Here is a 20446-nt window from a genome sequence, read left to right as displayed (position 1 = left end):
CAAGCAATCCTCCCACTTCAACCTCCCAAAGTACTGAAATTATAGGCGTGAGCCACCACACCCAGTTCATTAACTTTTTTTCTTTTTTGTTTTTTGTTTCTTTGCTTGCTGTTCGTTTTTGAACAGGGTCTTGTTCTGTTGCCCAGGCAGGGGTGCAGGGGCACAATCACAGTTCACTGCAGCCTCGACCTCCTGGGCTCAAGGGATCCTCCCACTGCAGCTTCTTGAGTAGCTGGACTACAGACGCATGTGCCTCCCCACACCTGGCTAAATTTTATCTTTTGTGTAGAGAAGGGGTCTTGCTTGTTGTCCAGGCTGGTCTCAAACTTCTGGACTCAAGCGATACTCCTGCCTGGGCGTCCCAAAGTGCTAGGACTACAGGCATGAGCCACTGAGCCTATTCTAACACTAAGTAGAACAAAACAAATCAACAACAAAAATCCAACAAACATAAAGCGATCGCATATAAGAAAAGCTATAAAAAGGAAAGAAATGGAAAGAAGAAAAAAAGTAAACTTGATAAACAGATACACCATGTTTCTGGAAGGAAAGAGTCAATATTATAAAAAAATTCATCCCTGAAACAGTATTTCACTGTAACTCTAATACAGTCTAAATTGAGCTTTTATTAGTCCTAATGTTCATCTAGAAAAATAAATACATGACAATATTTGTCTTACCATGTACTAAAACGTATATAAAGCCATAACAATTTAAAATAGTGTGGTACCAGAATAAAAATAGACACACCAATGGAACACAAAAAAAGTCCAGAAACATACTCAAGCATTGAAGAATTTAGTAATGATTCAAACAATATTTCAAATCACACTGGAAAACATAGATTATTCAGCAATAGTGTTGGAAAAGTTGACTAACCAGGTGGGAGGGGAAAGTTAGGCACATATCTTACCATATTCTAAAATTAATTCTAGGCTAATAAAATACTTATATCTAAATAGTTCCTTCTTTGGTCTACCCTCGCTCCTTTTCTACTTGAACACTTTAGTCTTAAAGCCATGAGATGGGGCTGGGCATGGTGGCTCATGCCTGTAATCCTAGCACTTTGGGAGGCCAGAGCAGGCAGATCACTTGAGCTCAGGAGTTCAAGACTAGCCTGGGCAACATGATGAAACCTCAACTCTACAAAAAAATACAAAAAACTTAGCTGGGTGTGATGGGTACACCTGTAGTCCCACCTACTTAGAGGGCTAAAGTGGAAGGACTGCTTGAGCCCAAGAGGTGGAGGCTGCAGTGAGCCAAAACTGCACCACTGCACTCCAGCCTGGGTGACAAAGTGAGCCCTGTCTCAAAAAAAAAAAAAGGCCATGAGGTGGGTTCAAGCATAGTAATTATCCATGCTGGGGAGGAGGGGGCAGTCCAATACAAGTATAAGAGCCTGAGTAAGGTTGGCTCCCCTAAGGGGCTGGGGATAGTAGTGGGGATAATCTCAGAGCAAGGTGAAAAGATTAACCAAAGTGGAAGTAGTGAACTGAAGCTGAATATCAAATCCCAAGAGGGGTGAAAAGGACTGGCATGCAGGAAAGCAGCAGCAACCCTGAACTGGGTTAGAATAGCATCTGCATTAGGTGGAGCAGCAACAGAAGGTATGTCAAAACAGGAGGTTGATCAAATAAGTAAACTATTAAAAATAGTAAGAGTCAGGTTTCTGTCTGAGAATCATAAACATGGGGGAAAAAATTAAAATGAACCCTGTTTTGTTGGGCTAGATTTGGAGAAGTTACCATAAGCATATGGAGTTCAATATATAGAGATGGTTACAGTAATAGAGAGGTGTGTGTGTATGTATATTCACATAATGAATCAAAAGTATTGTGTGACCTCACAGCTTGTTCTTTTTTTTTTTTTTTTTGAGACAGAGTCTCACTCTGTTGCCCAGGCTGGAGTGCAGTGGTACAATCTCGGCTCACTGCAACCTCCAACTCCCAGGTTCAAGCAATTCTCCTGTCTCAGCCTCCTGCGTAGCTGGGATTACAGGTGTCTACCACCATGCCCAGCTAAATTTTTTTTTTTGAGATGGAGTCTCACTCTGTCGCCCAGGCTGAGGTACAGTGGTGCAATCTCAGCTCACCGCAACCTCTGCCTCCCAGGTTCAAGCAATTCTCCTCCCTCAGCCTCCTGAGTAGCGGGAATACAGGTGCCCACTACCATGTCTGGCGAATTTTTGTATTTTTTAGTAGAGACGGGGTTTCACCATCTTGGCCAGGCTGGCCTTAAACTCCTGACCTCATGATCCACCTGCCTGGGCCTTCCAAAGTGCTGGGATTAGAGATGTGAGCCACCGGGCCCAGTCAATTTTTTTTTTTTTTTTGAGACAGAATCTCACTTCGTGAGCCATATCTCTTCCTATATATATTCAAGTATTTATATTTATCTATATAGTGGTTGTGGTAGGGATTATAATTTTGTTATCAGTAAATTCAGTCTACTGAGTGTACCACTCTTTTTTTTTTTTCTTTTTGAAACGGACTCTTGCTGTGTTGCCCAGGCTGGACTGCAGTGGCACTATCTCGGCTCACTGCAACCTCCACCTCCCAGGTTCAAGCAGTCCTCCTGCCTCAGCCCCCTGGGTAGCTGGGACTACTGAGTAACTGGGACTAGTAGAGATGGGGTTTCATTGGCCAGGCTGGTTTCAAACTCTGGACCTCAAGTCATCCCGCTGGTTTCGGCCTCCCAAAGTGCTAGGATTACAGGCCTGAGCCATCACGCCTGGCCCACAGTTTTCTACATAGATACAGAAACAATATAGATGTGAATTTATAGAAATATGTATCTCTGCAAGAATGCACACACACATACACACACATTTCCTAGCCATGCTGACTGAGAGTAGCAATAACCCACACCTAGCACCCACTTTGGCTCCTAAATATTATTCTTGCCTAAAAGAAATCAAGGCTCCTCAGAGAAATGGTGATTTCAGAACTACAGCAGGAATAATACAAGATGAGCTTAGATTATACTGCTGTGTCAGAAGTAGAGAAATGCTTCTCTGAAATGATAGGTCAAAAGACACAGAAGTCAGCTTAAAGAGGTCCCACCAGGCAAACCTGAGACAGTATGAACATCAAAATAAATGACATTAGTGGAATATGACTTATTAAAATAAAATAGCATAAGTCCATACTAATAGAAATACTAGGGAGTAAAAAAAGCTTTACCTTACAGTGGAATGTCAACTGATGAATGTAAAAGAAAGGGTGAAATTAGAAAACCTTGCCATCAATCCTAGTCATAAATTAGGTCAAGAGACATCAATGAATGCTAAAATTAGTGAGGAAAAGGCACAAGGAACAAGATGTTTATATACGAAGAACTTCCCCCACAAAATCCACACTGACTATGAAGAGAAAAAAGATTAACCTCACAGTGGAGAAACCTGACAGACACACCTTAACCAAGTGATCAAGGAAAAACTGAAATCATGTACCACCTGATAGGATGCAAACAAAAGAACACAGAATCATACATGCGATACTCCTGCTAAAAACATAACTGTATTTAATCATGATGAAACATCAGGCAAATCCAAATAGGGGGTCATTCTACAAAGTAACTGGCCTGTTATATTCAGAAGTATCAAAGTTATGATACTTTGATACTCAGGGAAAGACTGAGTTACTATTTGAGATTTTAAAAGACCAAAGAGGCCCGGGCGGGGTGGCTCACACCTGTAATCCCAACACTTTGGGAGGCTGAGGCAGGCAGATCACTTGAGGCCAGGAGTTCAAGAGCAACCTGGCCAATATGGCAAGAGCCTGTCTTTACTAAAAGCACAAAAAAATTAGCTGGATGTGGTGGTGCAAACCTATAATCCCAGCTACTCAGGGGCTGAGGCACAAGAATCACTTGAACCCAGGAGGTGGAGGCTGCAGTGAGCCGAGATTGCACTACTGCACTCCACCCTGGGTGACAGAGCAAGACTCTGTACAAAAATAAAAATAAATAAAAAGGCCAAAGAGTCAAAATGCAGTTTGTGATTCTTTTGCTATAAATATGTCTACAGAAACATGAATGGGTTCCAAAGATCAGACAGTAATAATGTATCACTGTTAATTTCCTTATTTTGATGGCACATTGTATATTCCCAAGAGAATATCCTTCTTTATGGGAAATTCTGAAGTATTCAGGGGCGACAGCATATTATATTGGTAAGTTACTCTCAAATGGTTTAGGGAAGGAAGAGTTCTTTTGTACTATTCCTGCAACCTGTTTGTAAGTTTTAATGCTTTTAAAATTAAAAACAAAAACAAGGTTTTTAAAAATGAACTTCCAAAGCACTAAAAAAAAACAAAAAGTACATTAATATAAAGATTTTCTTTGCAAAGCATCAAAGGCAGAAACAATAAAGAGTATTTGCATAAATGACCTCAAAAATGTAAACTTCTGCATTAGAAAAAATTAACCTGCTAGAATCCCAACAACTATGAAAATGTAATAAAATTAAAAACCAAACATTAAATTATGGGAAAAAACACGCACAACAAATATATAAGACAAAATAATATGATCTCTAAAACACTTTGTAAAAAAAATTATAATATTAAAACAAACAGATATGGAAAGGTCAATTAACATACATGAATAATCTTCAAAAAAAAAAAACTTTAAAATAATTAACCTTACCAGTACTCAAATAAACTCATTCAAACATTTTAATATTTTTTTTACTAGAAAGAATAGCAAAGTTTTTAAAAGGGTAACACAGTGTACCTAACATAATATAGAGTTATGAGCAATCTCACATATAGCTTAATACAGGGTAACTTCTGGAGGACAATTTCACACAATGTATTTACTGAAGCTTCCAAAATGTCCACACACTTTTACACAGATGCTAGCAGTGTATACTAAATGCCAGACATCAAACTAGGCCCTTCAACCACAAAGGGTTGCTTAATTAAATTTACAGTTTGTTAAATCTCATGATATTCTGTATTACAGACTAAGTATCTATTTAAAATACAGCAGAAACACAATTTATTGACACACAAAAGATGCTGTGTAAGTTTCAAAAGCAAACAAAAAATATAAGCAAAAACAATTCAATTTTTTTGTAAGTATATACTATAAGCAAAAATACACAGGAAAAAACCTGGATGAGCTTGAATGAGAAGATTATGAATGATTTTTGTCTTATATTTATTTACTTGTCTGTATTTTCAAGTTTTTAAAATAAATATTAATTACCTAATAAGAAGTTTTTTTACACAAAAACATTTAAAATCTTAAAGCTGGCTGCTATTTCTTCCAAGGATGGAATGTGTACCTTCAATTAAATAGTAAAACTATATTTAAAGGCACATTGGGTAATGGTGAAACCTAAAATGGAGAGGAGAATAAAACAATAATATAATACGTACTAAATGAAGAAAAATATACAAGAAAAAAGCACACTTTTTTTTTTTTAAGGTCAACAATAAAAACCATATCTTGGGGTACAAATAACTTTGGCAGGGGAGACAAGTAACATTCTAATACAGGACTGTTTTTCAAAAAAGAATGTGATACACTGTAATGAATATTATGCAAAATAATAATTAATTCAAATTTAACAGACTCTTGATACTTGAAAGAACAAAAGAAGTAGATAATTCCTAAAAGGCCGATCTCTAAGGATTAAAATATCCTGTAAATCGTAGAATACTAAATACCTAGGTTACTATAAAAGGTAAGACAGTTTTGCTTGCTTTGTACTCCTGTGACCTTAGTAACATATTAATAACATTTTAATAACTGTAGTTTGGTGTAGTAATTTTTTTTCCAAATCTCCCCTAAATTTGATGGAGATCTGTAATTTTAAAAACACAAAAACTTCCTTTCTACTTCCCAGCAGTGATATTTAAACAGTAATAAAATAATATCCACTGTACCTTATTATAACGATCATGCGGAACAGACTGTAAAACAATTGGTTCCATTGTGGAAACATTGGCAAATTGTACCTCTGGAATATACAGGGCACAAACCACATGGGCCCAACCTAAAAATAAATAAATAAATGTCATATTTTCAGTTTTATCAAAAGCAAATTAACATTATTAACTTCCTTAACAGATCCCTCAAATGTCTGTTGAAACAAATGCACAAGGACATTAACAAATTCTCATTGCTGTCTTACTTCCATTGCTTGAGAATACTCAAACCACTACTAAAACAAAGCATTCTTATCATTTCCCCAGTTATGATGTACAGTAATATAAATAAAGGGAAACATTCATAAATTCAGATGTCGGCACTAACACTTCTTATACAGGCGACCAAATATTCACATCAACACTACCTCTGAGAACCACTATAAAAGGAGTTTTTAAAAGTTTAATACTTATGATAAAATTTAATAATTTAATCTTAATCATTTTAAACATCAACATGAAATTATTTTTATCTTAGTGTCAATATTTTTAATATTAGTAATAATCATTTCACTATTTTAATTTGAAGTGTGTTAAATTTCATATGAAATATATATGTATATATTTTTTTGAGACAGAGTTTCACTATTGTTGCCCAGGCTGGAGTGCAATGGTGCGATCTCGGCTCACCGCAACCTCTGCCTCCCGGATTCAAGCAATTCTCCTGCCTCAGCCTCCCAACTGAAGGTATTAAAGAGCTGATATGATAGTGAGGAGTTTCTGGGCTAAAACTGGAAGACAACGAAAGTTCTAGGTATAGTTTTTGGCCACTTTTGCCCGGGGGACATTTGCCTATTTCAGAGAAAGCAGTGGTGAGGATGAAGGGTACTTTTTTTTTTTTTTTTTTTTTTGAGAGAGTTTCACTCTTGTGGCCCAGGCTGGAGTGCAACGGAGCAATCTCGGCTCACTGCAACCTTTGCCTCCCAGGTTCAAGCAATTCTCCTGCCTCCGCCTCCCAGGATTACAGACATGCACCACCACACCTGGCTAAATTTTGTATTTTTAGTAGGGGTGGGGTTTCTCCATGTTGGTCAGGCTGGTCTTGAACTCCCGACCTCAGGTGATCCACCCAACTCAGCCTCCCAAAAAGCTGGGATTACAGGCGTGAGCCACTGCGCCAGGCCTGAAGGGTACTTTTGACAGACTCAGAGGCTTAACAGTACAGGGATGTACATTCACAACCAACCAAGAGAAAAAGGGAACAAGTAAACCCCTCTCCTTCCAGATGCAACACTGAAGGGCAAACCAGGGGTAAGAATACACTAAAAGTACATAGACCCTCAAAGAGACTACACCAGGGCTCTGACCATCTCAAACTCTGAAATTTGACCAAGATAATCTTAAATTACAACCCCCAAGGCACCAAGCAGATGCAAATATACATCCATCCTCTCTAAAAGAAAATAGTATCATCTTGGCTACAAATAATTTCTACCCTTTTTTTTTTCTGAGACAAAGCCTTGGTCTGTCACCCAGGCTGGACTGCACTGGCGTAATCTCGGCTCACTGCAACTTCCTCCCAGTTCAAGCAATTCTTCTGCCTCAGCCTCCCAAGTAGCTGGGATTGCAGGTGCCCACCATCACAGCTGGCTAATTTTTGTATTTCTAGTAAAGACGGGGTTTCATTATGTTGACCAGGCTGGTCTTGAACTCCTGACCTCAAGTGATCCGCCAGTCTCAGCTTCCCAAAGTGGTGGGATTACAGATATAAGATACCACACCCAGCCTAAAATTTCTTAATTACATATAATTTCCAGCACAATAAGTACCAAACACATGGACAAGACAATATGAACGAAAATAAGGAGAAACAAGAAAATCAAAACAGATCAGTATTTGAGTTATCAGATAAAGATTTTAAAATAAGTATGCTTACTATGATCAAGTACACACAAGACAAAATTCTAAATTGATGCAAAGAACTGAAAACTATAATAATAAATTAAAATTCCAGAAGTAAAGCGCAAATTTAGAAATCAGCCAGGCACAGTGGCTCACATCTGTAAGCCCAGTACTTTGGAAGGCTGAGGCGGATCGCTTGATCAGGAGTTCAAGACAACCCTAGGCAATAAAGTGAGACCCCATCTCCACAAAAAAAAATAATGAGCCAGGTGCGGCGGCATGCACCTATAGTCCCAGCTACTCAGGAGGTTAAGGTGGGAGGATTGCTTGAGCCCAGGAGTTGGAAGTTGCTGTGAACTATAATTGTGCCACTGCAATCCAGCCTGGGTGATAGAGACCCTATCTCAAGAAAAAAAAAAAAAAAATCAATGGGTGGGATTAACAATGGTTTAGACATGGATCAAAAGAGAATTAGTACGAACAAAACAGGTCAGAAGAAATCCAGAATGTTAGCACAAAACACAAAAGTAAGAAATATAAAAAATGGAATAACACACATGAAAAATGTAATAGGCAGACGGGTCTAACACACACGTAATCAGAATCTCAGAGAAATATAAGAGAGAAAAATGGCATGAAAGCAGTATCTGAATTGATAATACCTGAAAATTTTCCAGAACAGAAGACCCAAAGCCACTGACTGAAGAACCACTACAAATCAGAGTAATATAAGATATACACCAAGGGACATTAATAAAACTACAGAAAACTAAGGGAAAGAAATGAAAATCTTAAAGACAAAAGGCAAATTATCAAACGAAAAACTAGGTAACTAAATAAAGCCAGAAAACATTTTTTTAAAAAAAGATTTCCATTAAAGGAAACACCAAACAATTTTCCTTGAGTAATAGGAAAATGATTCCAGAAGGAAGTTCAGAACTGAAGAAAAATATAAAGAGCGATAAACATGTAGGTACATTTAATATATGATGAACATACAGAACAATAACGCCTTCACACTCATTTACAATACAAATGACCATTAAATATTAAAACACTGGAAAGGTTTGTGAATGTATGCAGTTTTTGTATAAAACTATAACAAAGACTGGAAAAGGAACAGATAAACGAAGTCTATATGGTTTCATTCTACATTTCGTGTTAAGTGGTACACACAGGCCGGGTGCGGTGGCTCATGCCTGTAATCCCAACACTTTGGATAGCCAAGGTGGGCAGATCACTTGAGGCCAGGAATTTCAGACGAGCCTGGTCAATATAGCGAAACCATGTCTCTACTAAAAATACAAAAATTAGCTGAGTGTGGTGGTGTGTGCCTATAGTCCCAGCTACTCAGGAGGCTGAGGCAGCAGGACTGCTTGAACCCAGGAGATGGAGGTTGCAGTGAGCTGAGATAGTGCCACTGCAGTCCAGCCTGGGCAACACAGCAAGAGTCCGTTTCAAAAAGAAAAAAAAAAAAAAAAGTGGTACACTCAGTAGACTGAATTTACTGATAAGAAAATTATAATCCCTACCACAACCACTATATAGATAAATATAAATACTTGAATATATATAGGAAGAGATACGGCCAAGAAGGCAATTTAAGGCAATTTAATATAATTAATTAAATTTACATGCAATACTAACCAGTTGCATTGTTAAACTGACTAAAATACAGCACTAAAAAAAATCACAAAAAGAACAAAGAGAAATGAGAAATAAGAGGGAAAATCAATGTTAAGAACAAATAGCAGAAGACTTCTACTTCTGTCCAAGATAGACTAAGATGTTCAAGAGAAAGCCACAAGGGAAACCGGAAAATGTCTTGAACGGAATGGCAACAAACATGAAATTTATCAGAACTTGAGACGTAGGCTGGGGGCAGTGGCTCACGCCTGTTAATCGCTTGAGCTCAGGAGTTCGGGACCAGCCTGGGCAACATGGTGAGACCCTGTCTCTACAACAAATACAAAAAACATTCGCTGGATAAGGTGGTATGCACCTGTACTCCCAACTACTTTAGGGCCTAAGGTAGGAGGATCGCTTGAACCCAGGAGGTCGAGGCTTCAGTGAGCCAGGATCACACCACTGCCCTCCAGCCTGGGTGACAAACTAAGGCCCTGTCTCAAAACAATAACAGCAGCAGCAAAAAAAAAAAAAAAAAACAACTTCTGGGATTCAATAAAAGCAATAGAGAACAACTTACAGCATATATATTTTCATTAGAAAAGAAAATCTAAATTAAAAGACCTAAGGTTCCACCTTTATAAGTTAGAAAAGAAGAGGAATATATAACACATAGTAAGTAGTAGGAAGGAAATAATAAAGAGCAGAAGTTTAACAAAATAGAAAACAGGGAGATGAAATAAAAATTAACAAAGCCCAAAACTTTCTTTAAAAAGGTCAACAAAATTGAACAATTCTATTTGGACTGGTCAAAAAAATAAAAATAAAAACAAAGAAAAAACCAGAACACAAATCGCCAACATCAGGAATAACAATGAGGTAATTACTGCCAATGCTAGCAAAATTAGCAAAATAATAATAAAGTACTATTGGCGGCCAGGCATGGTGGCTTGCACCTGTAATCCCAGCACTCTGGGAGGCCAAGGCAGGTGGATCACCTGAGGTCAGGAGTTCAAGAGCAGACTGGCCAAAATGGTGACATCTCTACTGAAAATACAGAAATTAGCTGGGCGTGGTGGTGCCTGCCTGTAATCCCAGCTACTCGGAGGCTGAGGCAGAGAATCACTTGAACCCGGGAGGTGAAGTCTGCAGTGAGCCGAGATCATGCCACCATTGCACTCCAGCTTGAGTGACAAAGCAAGACTCCATCTCAAAATAATAATAATAATAATAATAATACTATTGGCAACGTCAGTCCAACAATTTCAGCAACTTATACAAAGAAGTCAAATTTCTTGGAAAAATAGACTGCACCAAAATTGACTTAAGTATACAAAAATAGGCTGGGCCCAAGGGCTCACGCCTGTAATCGCAACACTTTGGGAGGATCAGGCAGGAGGACAGCTTGAGCCCAGATGTTCGAGACCAGCCTCGGCAACAAAGCAAGACCACTTCTCTCTACAAAAAATACAAAAAGAAAAAAATATTAGCCAGGCATGGTGTGCCTGTAGTCCCACCTATTCAGGAGGCTGAGGCAGGAGGATCACTGGAACCCAGTAGTTTGAAGCTGCAGTGAGCTATGACTGCATCACTGCACTCTATCCTGGGCAACAAAGACAAACAGGAAGAGGAAGAGGAAGAAGAAGAAAAAGAAGAGGAGGAAGAGGAGGAAGAGGAAGAAGAGGAAGAGGAGGAAGAGTCAGAAGAAGAGGAGGAAGAAGAGGAAGAGGAAGAAGAGGAAGAAGAGGAAGAGGAGGAAGAGGAAAAGGAGGAAGAGGAAGAGAGGGAGGGAAGGAAGGAAGGAAGAAAGCAAGGAAGGGAGGGAGGGAGGGAGGGGGGAAGGAAAGGGGAAAAAGGAAAGAGGAAAAAGGGAAAGGAAAAAGGGAAAGGAAATAGGGAAAGGAAATAGGGAAAGGAAAAAGGGAAAGGAAGAAGGGAAGGGAAGGGAAGGGAAGGGAAGGGGAGAAAAAGGAATGTCCCTATACTTTTGCCAAAAAACGAATTTATCAAAAATTTTCCCAGAAAAGTTTCAGTTTCTCATGAAGTTCTATATAGAATTCAAAGAAAAATAACACCAAATTTACACAAACTGTTTCATTTTAAGTGACCAGCATAATCCTCAACAAACACCTGACAAAACCACTATAATTCTTAAACAGAGAATTAAAGTACATGACAAAAATAAAATATATGTCAGGATAAGGGCAAGTGAATTTACAGTATCCTAAGAGTTTTAGAGGATTCAGAAAGGAAAAAAAGCACATAGTAACGTTAACTTTTTTTAAGCTAATAGAGAGGGTAGAATGGAATGAGTGAAACAAATCAGAATAGGAAAGACAAATACAAAACATTTAATGGAAAGTTTATACCAGGTGCAGGGATTCCAACATTCTCAAAGCTGAGGCAGGAAGATCACTTGAGCCCAGGACTACAAAGCTACAGTGAGCTAGGATCCTGCTACTTGCACTCCATCCTGAACTACAGAATGAAAACCTGTCACTTAAAAAAAACAAAACTTCAGAATAGTGAAGGTCTTTCTAACTAATAACTCAAAATACAGATGTCATGATAGATTAATAAACTGAACAAAATTAAAATAAAAAACTCATGCATGGTAAAAAAAAAAATTTTTTTAAAGCACAATATAAATAAAGACTAACCAGATGGGTAAAAATTAGTCCAATTCATATCAAAACAGCATAATAATATACGAGGGGCTCCTTATGAACACTCCAATAAATCAAACTAAAAAGATCAACAACTGTGGCTGGGCACGGTGGCTCACACCTGTAGTCCCACCAGTTTGGGAGGCCGAGGTGGGTGGATCCCATCTCTACTAAAAACAAAAAAATCAGCTGGGCATGGTGGCATGCACCCATAATCCCAGCTATTCAGGTGAGTGAGGCAGGAGAATTCCTTGAACGGGGGAGGCAGAGGCTGCAGTGAGCCAAGATCAAGCCACTGCACTCCAGCCTACGTGACAGAGGGAGACTGTCTCAAAAAACAAAGAAAAAGATCCACAACCAAGTCAAAAAGCAGACCAAAGAAGAGAAAAAACAAATTGCTCTTCAAACTATAAAAAGATGTGAACTTCACTAATATTAAGAGAAATGCAAAACTACTGCTTGGATATACAAACTTTTACCTGTTAGATTACCAAAGGTATGAAGAACAGCTCTTTTATTCATATATTGGTAAAACTGGGAACACATATTGGTAAAACTACAGGGCGAATAATTTTGGACTATCTATCAAAATTAACTGCAAAACTCCTTTGACCCAATGTTTCCACCTATGGAAATTAATAATCCTATTGTATACAAGCAATGTGACATATATACAAGAGTTAGTCATCAAAGTAGATCAAAAAGTGCATCAACACTGATTGATTAGATATTAGATAACATGGTTAAAAAGAAAAAAAAAGCTCTATACTGAAAACAAGATAAATTGTTCACGCCAGATACAGTGGCTCACACATGTAATCTCAGCACTTTGGAAGGCCGAGGCAGTAGGATCACTTGAGGTCAGGAGGTCAACACCAGCCTGGCCAACATCGTGAAACCCCACCTCTACTAAAAATATAAAAATTAGCAGGGCGTGGTGGCACATACCTGCAATCCCAGCAACTTGGGAGGCTGAAGCAGGAGAATCACTTGAGCCCGAAAAATGGAGGTTGCAGTGAGCTGAGACTGCACCACTGCACTCCAGCCTGGGCAAATGAGCGAAGCTTCAAAAAAACAGAAAATCAAAGAAAAAAGAAAAGAAAAGTCTCAAAAAAAAATAAAAATAATAAGATAAATTGTTCAGTGAAAAAAATTAAGACGCAGAAGAGTATATAATATTAACCCATTTGTATAAAGATGGAGGGAGTAATTAAGTATTTGTCTATTCACATTTGAATATGCAAAAGAAACCTAGAAAGATATGCAAGAAAGTAGTAATTACATGGTAGCAGGAAAGCTATTGATAAACTGGGCAGATGGGGAACAGGAATAACACGAAGAGTTTTCAATATATTTTTAAATTTTCTACAATCTGACCGTATAACATAGTCTGAAGATCCAACTGTAAAATATATATAGCTAACCAAAATCATTGTATTTTTACCTTTTATTTACTGATACCATTACTCTAATTTATGCCAAAACTACTTTAGAGGTGGCTACCCAAAATGGAGAAGAGTATAGTAACAGTAGCTAAACCTCTACTTTTTTTAGCTGCCTCATCATACATGCCATGGTCTAATAAACTCATGTCTACACATTTCAGAATAGTACTGAGTTGTAGAAAAATATGATTTTTCTGACAAAGATAACTGAAAGTGGAGAAGAAAATGAGTAATACACAAGGGTCCATAGGAAAGTATGCCAAATTGTGATACAGAAGTCAGCATTTCTTTTTTCTTTTCTTTTCTTTTTTTTTTTTTTTTTTGGACACAGGGTCTCACTCTCACCCATCCCAGGGACTGAAGTACAGTGGTGTGACCATGGCTCATTGCAGCCTCGACCTCCCAGGCTCAAGCCATCCTCCTGCTCAGCTTCCCAAGTAGCTGGAACTACAGGCACGTGCCACCATGTGTAACTAAGTCTTTTTATTTTTATTTTTTATATTTACTTTTGCAGAGACCAAGGTCTCCCTATGTTGCCCAGGCTGGTCTCAGACTCCTATGCTCCAGTGAGCCTCCTATCTTGGCCTCTCAAAGAGCTGGGATTACAGGTGTTGGGCAGCACACCCAGCATAAAAGTCAACATTTCTTTATATTCAAGCAACAAAGATCCTCAGAGTTAAATAAAATTAGCATTCACTAGAAACATCATCTGTCTAGAGATACACAAAAGAGAAAAAAAAGAATCTAAAACAACAGATTTTAGGTCTAACCACAACAACAAAAAAATGTGGCTCATTTAAAAAAAATAAAAATTCCTAACATAAGAAACTATATCCATTTTAAAAAATAGGCTTTTTTTTTTTTTGGAGACAGTCACCTTCTGCCATGCAGGCTAATGAGCAATGGTTCAATCTTGGCTCACTGCAACCTCTGCCCCCCGAGGTCAAGTGATTCTCCTGCTTCAGCCTCCCAAGTAGCTGGGACTACAGGCACGCACCACCACACCCAGCTAATTTTTCTATTTTTAGTAGAAACCAGGTTTCACCATGTTGGCCAGGCTGGTCTCGAGCTCGACCTCAGGTGATCTGCCTCCCTTGGCCTCCCAAAGTGCTGGGATTACAGGTGTGAGCCACTTCGTCCAGCCAAAAAAATAAGAATTTTAATTAGAAGTATGTATTTAATAGATCATTCTGCATAAAACAGCCAATGCTTAAGTTTGTCCACAAAGTAGAAAACTTGTGGGTCAATACAATAAGGATTCATAAATTATAGCCACTACTGTTAAAAATGAGTAGAAAGGCCGGGCGCGGTGGCTCACGCCTGTAATCCCAGCACTTTGGGAGGCCGAGGCGGGCGGATCACAAGGTCAGGAGATCGAGACCACGGTGAAACCCCGTCTCTACTAAAAATACAAAAAATTAGCCGGGCACGGTGGCGGGCGCCTGTAGTCCCAGCTACTCAGGAGGCTGAGGCAGGAGAATGGCGTAAACCCAGGAGGCGGAGCTTGCAGTGAGCCGAGATCGCGCCACTGCACTCCAGCCTGGGCGACAGAGCGAGACTCCGTCTCAAAAAAAAAAAAAAAAAAAAAAAAAAAAAAATGAGTAGAAAATGCTGTTTAATTTGATGAAATAAAATAAACTACCAGGTATCTGAAAATACTCCACTGCCCCAGTTTTCAGTAACATTTTTTTCAAGAAATCTCTGCACTTACCCCCATTATCTGTTCTTTTTAAAGCTCCATCCTTATGGGGACAAAGTTCACATCTCTATAAAAAAAAAAGAAACAGGTAATGAAGAAATATTTCAGATTATCCAAAATGTAGTAGCTTCCCTGCAACTTCAAAACTACTGAAAATGTGAGAGCAGCATTTGTACTATTTGTCCCCAAGAATATTTCAGAACATTCTTCACAAACAGTTGTTCTCGATGACATGTGATCTCCTTCAGAGGACAAGTAATTTTTTTAAAATACATTTTAACTTTTAAACTCCTGCCATGAGCCAGGCGCAGTGGCTCACGCCTGTAATCTTAGAACTTTGGGAGGCCGAGGCGGGCGGATTACCTAAGGTTGGGAGTTCGAGACCAGCCTGACCAACATGGAGAAACCACGTCTCTACTAAAAATAAAAAATTAGCCAGGCGTGGCGGCACATGCCTATAATCCCAGCTACTGAGGAGGCTGAGGCAGGAGAAGTATTTGAACCTGGGAGGCGGAGGTTATGGTGAGCCAAGTCACGCCACTGCACTCCAGTCTGGGCAACAAGAGGGAAACTCCATCTAAAAGAAACAAAACAAACAAAAAAAACTCCTGCCACAGTTTTCTAAATCTTACATTAATAAAAACACAAAGATGCTGGGATAATTTACCTGGGGAGTGGGAGGAGAAACAAAAAGGTCCTCTCAACACAAGAATGGGGCAAGGCTTTTAATATCTGCCTGTTATCTGTTTACTTCCTGTCTTACGGTCAGCTAGGATGACTGCCGTCAAGTAGGTCTGGTTTCTCTTAAAGAGCCAAACTCAAGAATGTAGAATTTTAATTTAAGTGGCAAGAAATGATTTCATGTATGCTGATTTCCCTTCTGAAAGGAATTAGGCTAATCAGCTATTATTATTCAAAGACAATGGTACTCAAAATTTATTGTGGATCCCTCTCCCTCCCATGCTCAGAATTTAAAACCAAAAATAAATGTAGAGCCAGCACTACCACTTCTTACGAAACACAGTTAAGTTTCAATGGCATTGTCTTACTATGAAGAATATGTTCCTGAAAGTCACACTTGAGCATTATTTATATCCCACTTTGTTTCCAAAAGAGGTTTTGCAGCACACAATATAGTAATATAGGCCGGGCACAGTGGATCATACCTGTAATCCCAGCACTTTGGGAGGCTGAGGTAGGCAGATCGCTTGAGCCCAGGGGTTCAAGACCAGCCTGGGCAACATGGCAAAATCCCACCTCTACAAAAACACACACACACACACACACACACACGAATTCACTGGGTGTGGTGGTGGTGCACCTGTAGTAGAGCTACTCAGCAGGCTGAGGCGGGCAGATCAATTGAGCCCGGAAGGTCAAAGCTGCAGTGAGCTATGATTATGCCAATGCACTCCAGCCTGGGTTACAGAGTGGACCCTATCTCAAAAAAACAAACAAACAAAAAAAAAAGTGTGTGTATAAATATATACACACACACACATATATACCTATATGTGTATGTATGTAAAGATACACACACATTATATACATATATACACACACTTTATATATATACACACATATATACACACCCTACATATAAATATATATACACTTACATACATATACAAATTACAACAAAAAATTAGAGTAGAAAATTAAGTTGCAATAGTTTTAAAAGTACAGAAAGTATAAGCCAAAAAAGCCTACTGAGGCCGGGTGCAGTGCGTCACACATATAATTGCAGCACTTTGGGAGGCCAAAACAGAAGGACCACTTGAGGTCAGGAGTTCGAGACCAGCCTCAACAGCAAAGTGAGACTTCATCTCTACAAAAAATAATTAAGAAATAGAGCCTATTAGCCGGGCGCAGTGGCTCACACCTATAATCCCAGCACTTCGGGAAGTGGATCACGAGGTGAAGAGATCGAGATCATCCTGGTCAATGTGATGAAACCCCATTTCTACCAAAAATACAAAAAATTAGCTGGGTGTGGTGGCGTGTGCTTGTAGTCCCAGCTGAGGGAGGCTGAGGCAGGAGAATTGATTGAAACCGAAAGGCGGAGGTTGCAGTGAGCCGAGATTGTGCCACTGCACTCCGGCCTAGGCAACAAGAGCAAAACTCCACCTCAAAAAATAAATAAATAAAATAGAACCTATTGATAAAGTTTGGATATTTGTGCCTCCAAATCTCGTGTAAAAATTTAATCCCAATGCTGAAGGTGAAGCCTAGCAAAAGGTGTTTGGTTAATGGGGGCAGATCCCTCGTGAATGTCTTGGTGTTTTCCTTGTGGTAATGAGTGAGTTTCTTGCTGTTGTTAGTTCACGTGAGATCTGATTGGTAAAAAAAGCCTGCCATCTTGCTCCCTTCTCTCACCATGTGACACTCTTGGTCCCCATTCCCACTCCCCCATGAGTAAAAGTTTCCTCAGACCAAAGGTGTTGGTGGTATGCTTGTACAGCCTACAGAACTGTGAACCAAATAAACCTCTTTTCTTTATATTAATAATCTACCCAGTTTCCAGTATTCCTTTAATCTAAAACAGACTAATACCGCTATATTTCTTGCCTTTCAGTATTTCACTTTCCTGATTTTCCTATTACCTCTTTGGCAGCACCTTTCTGATCACCCTATCAAACCTTTAAATGGTGAAGTTCCTCAGTGCTCTGGCCTAAAATGTCTCACTATTTCACGTGAAACACTAGGCAATCTTATTCATTATCCAAACTTCCATTACCAATAAATTATAAAAGTAACAGTGACTCCCAAATTTTATCTATTTGTATCTGTCCTTAGGTTCAGGTATAAAACTCTATATACTATGTAAACACTTTATTTTATTTTATTTTGAGACGGAGTCTTGCTCTGTTGCCCAGGCTGGAGTGCAGTGGCTCGATCTCGGCTCACTGCAACCTCCACCTCCAGGGTTCAAGCAATTCTTCCGCCTCAGCCTCCCAAGGAGCTGGGATTACAGGTGTGTGCCACCATGTCCAACTAACTTTTTCTATTTTTAGTGGAGATGGGGTTTCGTCATGTTGCCCAGGTTAGTCTCAAACTCCTGGCCTCAAGTGATCCACCCACCTCAGCCTCCTAAGTGCTAGGATCACAGGAGTAAGCCACCGCACCCAGCCTACATAAGACACCTAAAACACTCCACAATTTATGACAAAACCTGCTCTTCCTGCTCTTTCCATATATTGGTAATGATATTTTCAATGACACATTGCTCATGTAAGACACCTAGTGGTCATAATCTTTGACCACTTCATACCTTACTCCCTAACCTCACTTTTAATCCATAACTGTATTGTGCCCTTCCTCTTCCTCAAAACTGGTGAGATGTGCCTATCTCCCTCCATCTCCACTATTACCCTACTTAAAGCCAGCATCACCTTTCATCAAGACCACTTCAGTCACCTTCTAAATGCAGTAATCCCTCAATTATCCATGGAAGAAACATTCTAAGAACCCCAGTGGATATCTGAAACAACAAATGGCACTAATAAGCACTTGATTCTGTTTTTTGCTATACATACTTACCTATAAAAAAGTTTAATTTATAAATTAGGCACAGTAACAGATTAACAACAATAATAAAATAGAACAGGCCGGGTGTAGTGGCTCATACCTATAATCCCAGGACTTTGGGAGGCCGAGGTGGGCAGATCACCTGAGGTCAGGAGTTCGAGACCAGTCTGGCCAACATGGTGAAACCCCATCTCTACTAAAAATACAAAAAAATTAGCTGAATGTGGTGGCACACACCTACAGTCCCAGCCAAGCAGGAGGCTAAGGCACAAAAATTGATTGAACCTAGGAGGTTGCAGTGAGCCAAGATCATGCCACTGCACTCTAGCCTGGGCAAAAGAGAGAGACTCCACCTCAAAAAAATTTAAAAAAAAAAAATTACAACAATCTACTACAAGAAAAGTTATGTGAATGTGGTCTCTCTTAAAATACAGTCTGCGGCCGGGCGCGGTGGCTCAAGCCTGTAATCCCAGCACTTTGGGAGGCCAAGACGGGCGGATCGCGAGGTCAGGAGATCGAGACCATCCTGGCTAACACGGTGAAACCCCGTCTCTACTGAAAAATATGAAAAACTAGCCGGGCGAGGTGGCGGGCGCCTGTAGTCCCAGCTACTCGGGAGGCTGAGGCAGGAGAATGGCGTGAACCCGGGAGGCGGAGCTTGCAGTGAGCTGAGATCCAGTCACTGCGCTCCAGCCTGGGCGGCAGAGCGAGACTCCGTCTCAAAAAAAAAAATAAATAAATAAAATAAAATAAAATAAAATACAGTCTGCATAACAACAGCAGCATATACAATGGTGGTTCCATGAAATTAAATGGAACTGAAAAACTCCTATTGCCTAGTGACGTAATGATGTAATAGCCATAGTAACATGACAGAGTAATTTTTAAAATAAATTTAGTGTACATTAAGTGTACAATGTTTATAAAGTCTACAGTAATTGTAGCAGTCCATTATCTCACTGCTATAAAGAACTACCCGAGACTGGGCAATTTATAAAGAAAAGAGGTTTAATTGACTCATAGTTCCACATGGCTGAGGAGGCCTCAGCAATCTTTCAATCATGGCGGGAGGGGAAGCAAGCATGTCTTATATAGCAGCAAGCAAAACAAAGAGAATGTGTACATAGGAAAAAACTGCCACTTTCAAAACCATCAGATCTCAAGAGAATTCACTCACACTCATGAGAACAGGATGGCGGAAACTGCCCCGATTATCCAGTCACCTCCCTCCTTCAACACATAGGGATTACAATTCGAGATGAGATTTGGGTGGGGATACACAGCCAAACCCTATCAGTAGTGTACAAAAATGTCAAAGGCTTTCACATTCACTTACCACTTACTCATTGACTCACCCAGAGCAACTTCTAGTCCTGCAAGCTTCATTCATGGTATACAAGTGCAATTTTTTTTTTTAATCTTTCATACCATTATTTTTAATCTTTCATACCATTATTTTAGCTGTACCTTTTCTATGTTTAAAAACACAAATACTTACCATTATGTTAAGTTGCTTACAGGATTCACTTATGAAATGTACAAGATTGCAACCTAGGAGCAATAGGCTATACCACGTAGCCTAGGTATGTACTAGGTTATACAATATAGCTTTAAGAACATTCTAAGATGATTGTGTAATGATGAAATCACCTAATGAGGTATTTCTAAGAACATACTTCCCTCCTACATTACACAACACATGAT

At 39.3% G+C, this 20446-nt stretch overlaps 1 protein-coding gene across 50 annotated transcripts in view; it reads right to left on the bottom strand.

The window, feature by feature from the left end:
- LOC709083 (protein AF-10) overlaps positions 1-20446 on the bottom strand; it is a 218583-nt gene that overhangs the window by 145077 nt on the left and 53060 nt on the right. For 43 of the 50 annotated variants that reach the window (XR_013397955.1, XR_013397958.1, XR_013397953.1 and 40 more), the window contains exons 4-5: positions 15227-15281; positions 5895-6004 (exon numbers count right to left, since the gene is read on the bottom strand). Coding sequence is in view for 41 of the 50 variants with exons in the window: in XM_015146586.3 (XP_015002072.1) it covers positions 5895-6004; positions 15227-15281 (165 nt within the window). In the remaining 9 variants the exon portion in view is untranslated. The remainder of the gene's footprint in view (positions 1-5894; positions 6005-15226; positions 15282-20446) is intronic. The other 7 variants (XM_077945943.1, XM_077945942.1, XM_077945944.1 and 4 more) reach the window with 1 other exon arrangement.

The sequence above is a fragment of the Macaca mulatta genome, chromosome 9 (genome assembly GCF_049350105.2).
Source record: "Macaca mulatta isolate MMU2019108-1 chromosome 9, T2T-MMU8v2.0, whole genome shotgun sequence".
Lineage (NCBI taxonomy): Eukaryota > Metazoa > Chordata > Mammalia > Primates > Cercopithecidae > Macaca > Macaca mulatta.
The sequence above is the reverse complement of the archived record's forward strand: the minus strand, read 5'-3'. Positions and strand labels throughout refer to the sequence as shown.